This window comes from Patiria miniata, unplaced genomic scaffold (assembly GCF_015706575.1).
Source record: "Patiria miniata isolate m_02_andy unplaced genomic scaffold, ASM1570657v1 HiC_scaffold_3, whole genome shotgun sequence".
NCBI classification, from domain to species: Eukaryota; Metazoa; Echinodermata; class Asteroidea; order Valvatida; family Asterinidae; genus Patiria; species Patiria miniata.
In genome coordinates, this window is record NW_024037069.1 from 25,042,963 (window position 1) to 25,055,604 (window position 12,642).

The 12,642-nt window shown below is 42.0% G+C and overlaps 1 protein-coding gene across 1 annotated transcript; it reads left to right on the plus strand.

Annotated features, from left to right (window-relative positions):
- Positions 1 to 490: 490 nt before the first annotated feature.
- On the plus strand, positions 491 to 12,222 carry LOC119737664. Its single transcript, XM_038212154.1, has 7 exons — positions 491 to 748; positions 2,834 to 3,080; positions 3,757 to 3,835; positions 4,472 to 6,140; positions 7,555 to 7,797; positions 8,723 to 8,830; positions 9,128 to 12,222. Exons 2-7 carry the CDS (start codon positions 2,850 to 2,852, stop codon positions 9,978 to 9,980), a joined length of 3,183 nt encoding a protein of 1,060 aa, XP_038068082.1. The 5' UTR covers positions 491 to 748; positions 2,834 to 2,849; the 3' UTR covers positions 9,981 to 12,222.
- Positions 12,223 to 12,642: the final 420 nt, after the last annotated feature.

Here is a 12,642-nt window from a genome sequence, read left to right on the forward strand (position 1 = left end):
AGGCCCTCAATTTTTCGTAGGCCCCCGAAGTTTTCGTAGGCCCTAGACACAGTGCCTACTGTGCCTATTGGATGATACGGGCCTGAGGGTGATAAAAGCTTTCATGACCAGTTCCAGTTCCCTTGATTAATTTTTCGTTCATTGAATTGTTTATCTTTAATCGATTAATGGTTTTCCTCTTTAAAAATGGGTTTCCAGTTCTATTGCCTTGCCTTATTGTCTTCTCACTTTGCTATTCAATGAATCCTGTGATTGTGACATTAATGACCTAGGTTTTCGGTACACATGTTTTGTTAATAAAGGCACGAATATAGAGCGATGGGGAGGAGTTTGACTCCCCCGCCCCCCGCCCCCGCCCCCATGATACGTTTACACATAAACAAATATTCCATCAACAGAGGGCGCACAGTGGTTTTTTTTTAACAATCGGCGCGGTTGATGGTTCCCTCCATATCGAGAACCAGCGCGAAGCTTCACTTGTTTGCGCAGACGAGCATGCAGCACGTCATGTCAGAGGGAATTTCCCATGTTGTGACGACATAACTTAGTTTAGGCGCGGGCCTAAACCCACGAAAACGGTGATTCATTCACCCACTCTTCCTCCATACGTGTGTTGGGCCATTGTGCAAGTCCACATTACACAACCTGTCACGATAAAAATCCGGTTCCCTAATTAGATGATGATATCACAATTTCTCCACAGTTACAAAGTTACACGTCATTTGAAAAGATGAACTGAAGTTAAAAGGTAGGCCCTAGCTGGGGAGGCAAGGTATTTTTAGGCGCAGTGGCTATTGTTACGGCAGCCGTAACGCATTTCCCATTTTCTTTCGTTAGGGTAGACTGCAACTTTTATAAAAACATGACAAGAAAATATAAAATTAGAAGGAAAAAAGTGTATTTGAACGTGATGAAATTCGGACTTTATTTCCCGTTTAAAAAAAATCCTCCAAAGCCTCAGGTTAGAATTTTAATAGAAAAGGAAAAAAATTCGAGTGCAAAACTGAGATTCGAACCCGCAACCTCGCGGTGCAAAATCCTACCCTCTATCGATTGAGCTGTTGCACTGCTCGCTAAAACGTGTGGAAACAAATAATTATATACCTGCGTGCGTATCAAAAAAGTATTGTAGAGAGCGCTAAACAACGACTGCCGTAACGATAGCCACTTTGATTTTTAGTCAGAAGCGTTTACTAATTTACTTAGGGCCTAAATGATTGACACTGGCCTTTTTTTTATTTTTGAATTCAAATGTGTTTCTCTTTCTTTGACTCCGAATTTTCTTCCGCATGTTTACCATTATTTGGCATTAATAAAACAATATTCAGTAACACTAATATTTTCCAGGCTTCCCAATGATATGCAATTCAGCTTTGAATATAAATAGCCATGCAGATTTTGAGCTTAGAATACCTACCCAAAGTCCCATCTTCATGATCGTGCCCTGGCCCACCCACACTAGAGGAGCTGGCAAGCTAGTAGCCCCACTTGTCTGCTTGTGTGGCCTCCGTATTGCTGCGCTGTACGTAAGGCCACACGTCTGGTTTCCCAATCTACTGAGGAGTTTAGTCTGAAACTTGTACTTGAGGACTCCAGAAAGATGTCTAAATTTCTCTAAAAATTTGAAGAAAGATTACCATATCTACCCGGAGGGCAAAAGATAAAACATCATAGAATACAACCGTATGCAGTGGTAAAAAAAAATGCACACAAGTGGGGCTAGCAAGTTAGTTGAAGCTACCCATTTACTGATTGGTATGATTGGGACACGCCAAATCTTAAATTCTAATGAGCCGTTTTATGGAAACCTTCATCTTTGCGGTAGTGTTATTTAGCATCAACAAAGCATCAACAAAACATCAACAAGATCAAAATGCACAGTGCAATTTGGTCTCTACCTTCACACCCATTTACCCTGGATGGAGAGAGGCAATCATGGTAAAGTGCCTTGCCCAAGAGCACAAGCACCAAGTTCCCCGTCAGGATTTGAACCCATGCACCATGGCACACGACTCGAATTCCGTAACCATTGTACCACAGTATCCCACTAAGTATTGTGACAATGCAAACATGTTCCTTTTGACACTGTTATTTTTGTCATGTGTTTTGTAACATCAACTGAACAGTCCACCAACAAAGTGTAAAGCCAAATCGTGCAGATTTTAATCTACTGTAATTGAAATGTTCTGCTATTATACACGTTATCATGTGATTGGTCCCATTACTGTAGCAGCAGACTTTGTACTCAACCAAAGTCTTGTTGGTATTCGTATAGCCAAATTTGTTTGGTTTGTTCCACAGGTTCTGTGCTATACATACAGATAGTATGAGTGCTAAAACCAACACATGCACTTATAAACATTTGTCTTAAGTGATACCTTACTGTAGGTAAACACATCTGTGGCCAAAGTCTGGGTTTTTTTGTCAACTTAGGCAAATGATGTTTTATAAGGCCAAACAAAAACCCCAACACATGTTTAGCGTCCCCGCCCGCTTCTTTTTTGGAGGCCTCCTCCTTTTTTTATTAAATTTCAAACAGTGACATCATTTTGGTCTCTTCGTCTGTTGCATCTAGCCTATATAAAGCTGGTATGTCTTTTCCTGAGTCCAATGGCGGCCATTGTAAAAAATGTTGGCGGATATCTTGAAAAATAGCCCGGTCCGCAGGCCATTTTGGAGGGGGAAAAAAGGGCCTCCCGTTTTTTTTTTTCAAAAGGGCAGGACGTGAAACATGTTTTTTTTATTTGGCTTTAATAATGTTTATTTAATTATACGTGGTGAATACTGCATAAAATATGTGCTTCATTTTACAGTTTTAACCACATTTCTCCAGTTCCAGAAATACAACAATGATCATGGAATTTGAGGAGCATTCTCAAGGTCCAACCAAAGTCCAGTTCACGGTGTCTCGTAGCTCCCTGCCCAATCTGCTGGAATGGACAGAGCGTCTGCAGGTGCGGTTCCGCGTCGCCATCGATATTCAGTGGGAGCTGGATGCGCAAGCTGCGCGCATCAGCGAGGCCAAGCAGGTGCGATGGGTGTCCCTGAGTGGCGACGCGGCAGACTGCACTAAAGCTCAAGTAAGAGGCACTTCTTGTTTTGGGGAGAAGTGAGCAAATTTTGTGAGCAGTGAAATAAGAACCTAAGACCCCGGCTCATTTTTGGCTCTGTTTGCTATTTACTATTCCTAAATATCTAAGATATTCCTCTAATGTACCCATTTTTAATTGTACCTCCATGAAGAGTGCCACCTGTTGTCCGATAGTTTCCACTTTGAAGGGTGTCCCGAAGAGAGATGATGTCCCCATCCCCCCCCCCCCCCCCTCTAGGCCGAGTGACAGGTGATACCCTCTGTCTACCTTTCAGGACGGATGGCACAAAAATTGGGCACCAACCCACCCCCAACCCCCCCACCCCCTTTTAGATTGACGGAGGCCGAGTGACCAGTGAAAAACTGTCTTTCTCAGCATGGATTGTACCAAAATTGGACAACACCCCCCCCCCCTTCCCCAACCCCACCCACTGTAACATCCAGCCCTCCCACTTCCCCCTGTCTGGTGAGAACGCCCTATGCCCTTAGGTTACCCACATGCTATGCACCCAGAGTACACACAAAGAAAAGCATGTCTTTTTGTCAGTAGTGGGCAAACTATGAAATCTCCATTTTACTAAGTTAAAAGAAGCCAGATTTAATCCCAACAAATATTAATGTGTTTTCTGAAACTAATTCAGTGTTTTTTTCTCTTCATTTTGCAGAAGTATATTACTATATTTTGTGATGCAATGCACAAAATGAATATAACATATCCAGAAAGTATTCACACAGAACTGAAAGGTATGTAAATTTCACTTTCCTAAACGCTTCACTTTTAATATAACCATTTCAGGTAAATTTAGTGGTGTAACAGCAGATCACGTGTTAGGAAAAGACATGTACTCATGTAATCAACAACGAATTCAAAAGAGATCTGCTCACGCATATTCCTGATGGGTGTTTCCACAATGACCGTTGAAAAAAGTGTATGTGTGAGTACTTGGAAGGGGGCCTAGGTTGGTTGAAAGTTATCTTTGTCTGTCAGAAAAGAAGTGTGGATTTTGTTTTGCGTTTACTTTACTTAGGGATTATGAAATAGGCCTACATGTAAAACTAAACATTTCAATAGGTACATTTGACTCGTTGAAAAATTTTGATTCTAAATTTCAAAACAGAAATTGATTGGAGCTGGGTTTGAACCTAATACCTTTGGAGTACCGTACCAGTGGTCTACCAACTGAGCTATCCAGCCCTATGTGGGCGGTAGCTCAGTCGGTAAACCACCTGTATTGTGTTCAGAATTTCAGATGTTGCAGGTTCTAACCCTGCTCCAGTCAATTTTTCTGTTCAATTTTTAAATTATTTAATCTGCACCTAGTCAGTTTTCCTTTTGGATTTATTTAACAAATGTAATTTGGTTTCATTTTTGATAAACAGAATCACAAACAAAATTGGAGGAGAATTACTCGTGTGTTTTGCAGTTCCTGAAAAAGGGCGAACTTCTCGCCAAGAGCAACGACGAGATGAACTTGTCCCTGATCCTGTCTGTCATAGAAGAGAAAGATGTACAATTTCAGCACAGAAATTTTGCAAGATTAATGCAGCCTTTTCCTAGACAAAGTGCTCCTGAAAAGCATCCGAAGTCAGATGATGTAGATGACATGGATCTGGATGTGGATAGCATGACGGTAGAGAGTCCTAACGATAACCTGGAGCACCCGTTGATGAGAAGCAGGTCACCGTTTTATTCCCAAACCCCAACAAAACAGAGGGATTTGTTAGGAGGAGACCCTTTGAAGTTGAAGGGTGAAGATGAAGTAATCATTCAAGGACAACCTAGTAGATTACTTATCCCGGCTTCGTCGAAGTCCTCCATTTCACCTGACAGGAAGAAAATCAAATCCCACTTGCATCTAGACCAAGGTAGCAGCTCTGAATCTTCCTCGCCTTTTTACCTGGGACGCACTTATAGTGGCAGCTTGTTGGAGTTGCATTTGAATTCCCAACAAATGCTTGCTGTACAGCGGTTAAAAGAGCGGGGTGATTTTACGCAAACAGAGATCGATAGGGTCTTGCAAAAAGTTGGTAGCGATTGGGAGTGCTCCGATTTGATTACAATGTTGCGAAGGGAGCAGACCCAGAAAAGTATTCCTTCAGCTGCATCTCGCCGTACAAAAGCTTCAGCTACAAACCTGGAAAAGTTGAAAAACACGCAGGAATCACTGATGCGGAGTTTACGAGAGCAAAGCTCTCCTGATAGATCTCAAATAATATTTTCACAATTCAATCCAAAAAGTTCCTCAACGCCTGCTACTTGGACACATGAAGCACAAATTAAAGAAACTCCTGTTGTCAAATCTGCAATGTCAATAAAGGAAGAAGAATATGACCCACATTTTAACGAGGATGACAAACAATTAGAGAGAGAACATGTTGTTTATGATGACGATTTCGATAGCGTCATAACTGTAGATGAGACGGACAGCATAATAGTTATCCCCAGCGAAAGTGAACCTGAGATTGTAATCGGGGACTCCTCAGAGGAATCTGAAACGCACGAGGAATTCTACATCAAGGGGGTCCTCCAAGAAAAGCCCAAGAAAGCATCAGGCTCGAGATTAGCAAAACGCAGCACTAAACCCAGGCAGTTCGGTCACGTCGACGTGCCACTTGCCGTGAGGGAAAAACAGGATGAGCTGCAGGGAGTCATCGAAAGTCTGAGACAGCAGATCACGGACCTCCAAGACAAGACGGAACGGGACCGGGCTGAGGCCAGCAGCCAGCAGCAAGTGGCCAACTTACTGCAGCAGACCCAGCTAGAGGAAATGGAGAGACAGTACCTGCAGCAGCAGCAGAGACTGCTGGAGCAACAGCGAGAGTTCCAGAAGCAGTTTGAGATGCAGGAGCAGAAGCTCAAGGAGCAGCAGGAGACGGCCCTCAAGCAGCTGCAGCAGCAACAGCAGCAGCAGCAAGAGAAACTGAAACAGGAGCAGGCTCAGGCAGCGGCTGAGGATCCCAGCGAAGCAATTGTCATCGCGCCGGCTAAGAGAACTCCTGCTAGTCCATTGCGGCCCGTCGTCATAGATGGCAGCAATGTAGCCATGGGGTATGTGGCGTGACTTATTTTTACTTCTCTAGAAGGCTGCAAGCACCAGATCATCTGGATTTTTCTTGGAATATAGTTCTGTAGCTGCCATTCATACATTATTACTGCCCTGGTAAGGGGAGAATGCTAAATGAGACAGGCGGGTAACTCGAGGCTTACCTCAACATTTTACGAAAACTGACGAGGAGTTTGCCGAGTACCTGGGGTTTGAATAGTCTATGTGAGCAGCTTCGCTGATTAATTAACTCCCTGACAACCACCACTTGACCTCGAGATTTTGACCAATCAGCAGGCGCTTTCTATTATCGGGTCTGTGGTTATTCACTCGTTGTCAATTCATAAACATGGATTAAAAAAAAAACCAGACACAGCAACAAAGCTGTGGTCACGCGCTCTTATGTTACGTGATATGCGAAAGCCTGTCTAGGTTTTATCGATCTATATTCCCGGCTGTAATTGTAGCATCATAAAAGACTGCATTTGAATTGACCAATCACACATTTAGTCCTGATTTGGGAATGAAATCCCGTCACGATTTAGTAAAGTCGACTCCGATTGGTTTAGGCGCGGGATTGCATAAGTCTACATGCTCCATATATTAGACGTTATACAGGAGACTGGGTTCTGTGGATAACGAGTGAAACTCGGCCTAGGGGTTGAACTGCATGTTACAACTTGTTCAATTTGGATTCTTCACTTATACCCTAACAACTCATTTATTGAGCTTACTCTTTTATGGCAAATTCATATTTAAAAGTGAAAAAAGAAGTAAACAGGGCATTTTACTTACGTATGGATACTGTTAAAGCTTAACAATTCAACCCTAGCTCTTCCAGATCGTCAAGGATTAAAAAAAAACTGTGAAGAAATATAGCCCAGCCACTAATTTTAGGCTCCACTAATACGACGTTAAAGTACCATCTGGTTTTCCAGTGATCTGCCATCTTTGCAGTAGGCAAGCATTTGGTCAGCAAATATGTTGTGCATTGTTAACAGACAGTAGGGCATATTTTCACATAAACTAACCACAAATGTATTATCAAATGGCATTATAGTCACTCTCTGTGTTGTGCACGGTTGTCATAATCAAGACAACTCTGCACTGGTGTTGGCTCCGTGTTTTCTGCACAGTTTTTGCCATCTATCTCAATTAGGCTTGTCTGCTACCTACTGCGTAGTGTGCTATACATGTACCATCTCTGCCTTCTACAATGTCTATGCTGAATTTCTGGTACCCAGATGTAGGCCGCATTGTGAGAAAGCCCTATTGACCTTGCTGCCCTAATGAAAACTTCCAATAAAAGCTTCACTGGCTGTATAAATATTGGTTCAAAATGGAACCAAGATTAAGTCAAGAAGCAAAATCTCATCTTTGCCATAAGGTAATTACATTCTTTCTTGTCATGTGTCACAGCCATGGAAGGAATAAGATCTACTCTTGTCGCGGAATAGCCATCTGCATCCAGTACTTCCAGAGGCGGGGCCACCGAGACATTACGGTCTTCGTCCCCCAGGGTAGGAGGACACAGAATCCCAAGTCCCTGGACCGGCCAATGAAGGATCAACAGATACTGGAGCAGCTAGAGAAGCAGGGTCTGCTGTCCTTCACTCCATCCAGGAGGATTGGAAGCACGTACGTCAACTGTTACGATGATAGGTGAGTGTTATGTCCGTTAATTGATTATGCATAGTGCCCTCAGAAATCTGCAGGTGTAATTTGTGAAATGTTTTCTTGCAAATTGGTATCCATTTACACTTCGTAATTGTAAAGTGCATCAAGATTTCTTTCTGTTATGTTTGCGCTATATAAATTGTTCTATTTTTAGTAATATTACAGTATTATGCAAATATCAAACAAGCAGAATTTGATGGCATGGGGAGGGGGCGGGGCTTGGGGGGCACTACACTGCCTTTCCCCTCATCCACTGTTCTAAAAGTAATACACATTTTGTTTTAGGGGAAAGGGGTAAAAATGTGCTAGAGTGTCAGGGTTGCTTATACATAACTTGAAACTGAGAAAAACAACTCCAATAACTCAAGGGCTTTGGAGAAAAATAACCTTTTTTTGGAGTGGTACTGCCAAAAGAAAAGTCTCTGAGTTGTTTTTTGAGTCTTGAAAATTGGATTAAAAAAACTTTCAAAACATTCTCTATTGCAGGGCCTAAAATAATATATACGTTATTTTAATAATTGTTTTAATGTTTTCTAGTGATGCTCTGTAGAGATATAGTTACTTTTGTTGCATTGTTTTACATTTTTGGTGAGTGGCCCAATATGGTCAGAACACCTGTTATCAACGGTACTCATGTGTGGCAGCAGGCCTGATATGGATTTATAAGGTCTATTTTGGGGACTAACTCCCCAAGTCCTTCATCCCACGCAATATAAGAAAATATTCTTTTTTTTAACTGTGGAAACTGTATGAAGTATTTGCATAAAATGACTCTTTATACTTTTAAGAAGGTTCTTTGCAAGAAGCTGAAGAGTTTGTTGAATTGTGGTTGGGTATTTGTGCAGCACATGATAGGTAATGTTTTTTCAATTTTCACGAGAACGATGCACTGTTTCTGAACATTTCACAGATTTATTGTTGAGCTTGCCGTGGAGAATGATGGAGTCATAGTATCCAATGACAATTACAGAGATTTGATGGGGGAGTCACCCAAGTGGAAGTACGTCATCGAAAACAGGTAAAGATGTAAAAGATAAACGCAAATCTACACATAAGAATGAACAGATTCCAGTACTTTTTAAGGTGGGAATCAAATACCAAAATGCGTTAACAGGCCATGAATGGAAAGGTTTTTTCAAGATTTGATCGGTGTTGTATGAATGTTGGCGGAGATGCAACCCTGTTTTGAAAGTCATTGTCTATTTTGTAAAACTTAGAATTGAAATAATTAAATATTCTGATAACAGTGTAATGCTTCAAATGATGTACTTTTCGCAGTCGTGCATAGTTTAATGTCAATCACCCTCTCCGACAGGTTGGTAATGTACACCTTCGCTGGTGACCGTTTCATGATTCCCGATGACCCACTTGGCAGAAAAGGGCCCAGAATTGATCAAATTTTGCAAAGATCCCATCCACCCAGGACTGTCGCAGCAGCTTTTGGGAGTCACCAAATTTTAATGGCACCGGCCCCAGCAGGACCCGTAATAAGGGCAATACCAGGCCTTGCAGTTCCCATGATGCACACCACAGCAGGAATAGTCCCGCAGTGGGGTACGCGTGGAACAGCAGGTGCTCAGGCCATGAGACATGTTGCCGCAACCTCCCAGGCGAGACCCAAGCCCGCTCCCTCGGCCGCAGCAAGCAAGGCTGCAGCCAAGCCAGAGATGGCCCCTTCAGTTGGCCAAAACCCCGCTCAGTGGCGTACCGGTGGAAAGACTGGTGCCCAGGTTGTGAGACATGGTGCCACAACCTCCCAGGCGAGACCCAAGCCCGCTCCCTCAACATCAACCTCTGCAAGCAAGGCAGCATCCAAGCCAGATGTGGTTCCTTCGGGTGGCCAAAACCCTGCTCAGTGGGGTACCAGTGGAAAAACTGGTGCCCAGGTTGTGAGACATGGTGCGGCCACCTCCCAGACGAGACCCAAGCCCGCTCCCTCAACCTCAACCTCTGCAAGCAAGGCAGCATCCAAGCCAGAGATGGCCCCTCCAGTTGGCCAAAAACCTGCCCAAGATCCCAAAAACCATCCGTGCTATGATATACTGATGGGGATCTTCCCCAGCAATGAAGAAGAGGTTCTGCGAGTGTTGGCGAAAAACAGCAGCACCGAGGATGCCAATGAATTGGTGATACAAGTTCTTGTGGAAAAAGAGAAGAGCGAGTCCTAAAACCTTCAAAATCTTTGAAGAGGTTTTGAAGGGTTGTGTGAGATTGAAGATGGTGGTACCTTACAACTGTTATGCACTTGGGGCTTGATGATTCCTGAAGAAAAATTAGAGTTCAAGAATGCTTCATTACATTCCTACCCTTGTGGATTTGTTTGATTTGGAAAGATTTCTATCAAGAATACCAGTAAAGTTGGATTTAAATTGTGTAAAATAGGACTTCTTTTACAGTGGAATACCCATGACCAAGTTGGCCTGCTTGTCTGGGAAATGGATGCGAAGGTTGTGTTCCTTAGGAGCTGACTGAGGCAAGCACCCGGCTCCACTGAACTGCAACTCACTCATACATGGAATAACCACAATGGACGACTTGTACATAGCCATTTATATGTAACAAGCACATCTGCAACTAAAATGAGGAAGACAAGAAATCGCAAGATGTTGCACAAGGTTGGAGGTGAAGAGAAAGCAGCTGAAACAAATTTTGTTTGTAAAGCCATTATTTTTTTTTTGCTTTATTTTAAGGTGGTAGGATCAAATGGGTATTTAGAGGTATACGGCATCAGCACTCTTCTCTGGGAGTGAATCAATGAGAACAAGAAGGTTCCAACTCCACAAATTTGCTTTTGTATATTTATGGAAAAAGTCCCAAGTGCTGTTTTATCATTTTTTTTTGGTTCAAAAACAAGCAAAGAAGTTTGAAGTTCAGAGGGGACATTTGTGAAGTTTTTTCCCTGATTACAGAATTTGAAAAAAGAAAAATCTGTTGTACAAATCTGTTGGTTCTGAAATTTCATCATAAAGGTATCTCTACCTATAAAGGTTTATATAGAACAAAACAAATGTGTATAAGAAGGGGTGCCTGTAGGCAAATACAAACATATACCATGGACCCTGCGTTGCTTTGGGCTCTCACCAACCCACAAACCCTCTGTCGATTATTTCATGGATTGTTCATTCCCCCCCCCCCCCCCTGTCTCGCCTCTGGGAGATGGATACTGACCCTTCTTTTTCACCCAGTGACGCCCATCTTAGCATCAGTAATGCGTGGAATCTAACTCGTATTAAGCAAAATGGTGGAGTTGCACCTAATTCTCGTGTAGCATTTTTTTTTAAATTGAGCTGGCATTTCTTGCGCTAGAGACCTGATCATTTTGGGTTTTGTAAAATATAATTAATCAAGACATTGAAGTTTGGATGCATTTGCTTAACTTTATAATTATACTCATTTGAATGTATTTGGGCTCAAAAGTAAATTTCGTCTTTCGTTCTATTCTGCTGTACATGTAGTTTGCTTTAAATCTTGCATTTCATCTATCTGTAGACTAGCTAGCATTTCTATCACGATGGCCCCCATCAATGGCCGAAGCATTGTGCTAGCAATTCAGATAATCCATCATGGACCAGTGTCTTTGTACAATAGTATGCAATGGTTTCTCCATTGAAGGGGGCCTCATGAGTGTACAGTGGTCACGTGCTATTCATCTAGAGTACTTATTGAGGTTTCAGATTTCAAAATCGTCTGGTCACATAACCACTAATTTGCCATTGTACATGGCTTTTATACTCACACATTTCAATACCAGCAATGCACTGTTGATCAATCGCTATATTCAAGCATTTGTAGAAAAGGGAAGCTTTGTTTATAAGTAAGTAACCAGTCAATGCTGTACTCGGAAGTTTTCAATATAGAGTTGAGTTTAATGTTGAGTAGTAGTTGTAACAGACCCACAGCTCCAAGAATCATTGTAAACCCTTATCAACTCTTAATACATGTAGTAGTAACCATAATGCTTCGTGATTCTTTAAAATCATATTTTTTTGGGATAGATATATCTACCTCCGAACAGTTCATGAAGTTTGTAAGTAATAAGTTTCTTGTCAGAGTGCCTTGTTTGAAAGATAGAAGCCCTTTCAGTCATGCTGTTCAGTTGTTTTAATCTGTGCATGGTTTTCTTGCCTTTTACCAGTTCACAACAATTGCAGTGAAAAAAAATAATGTACTTAGTTAAACAAGAGCCTTGACGCTAAATTTGGCTATTGTGTTCAATTTGTTGTATCAGTTCTAATTCTTTAGAGTATTGACACTTTATAATGGCTGTACTTTGGAGTGCAGTTACATTGTATTTAATTTTCTTGAGAAAAAATATATTGAAACAAGTTTGTACTACATAGTTTAATATTTTGAAGTTTAAAAACATCATCTTATTCAAAATAAAGATGTTTGTCAACAAGACATACCTGTTTGTGTGCACTTTGTGCTGGTCCCAGAGGGCCAGTACGGTGTCCCATTTGTACCCATCAACACAGTAAATCTCATAGCAAGGCCTGTCAGCGCCCAGTCGTAATCAAAAGGTACGTCGCAATCAAAAGGTACTTAAAATGGGAAGTTATAGACAAACTATATGTTGTTCAAAGCTGCTGAGTAGGGCAACAAGTCTTGAGATCCAAGACTTTTGGAAAAAATGCCAGATGAAAATAGTACATGGATGCCACTAATTTTCCGTCCCCCCCCCCCCCCCCCCCCAGTAAATCCCACAGTAAGTCCAGTCAACGCGCAACCGCATGGGCTCTCTGTATCTCAGTCGAGGTACCTTAAAAAAATGGGAAGTTCTTGACAAACTATAGGTTATTCAAAAGCTGCCGAGTTAGGCAACAAGTTACA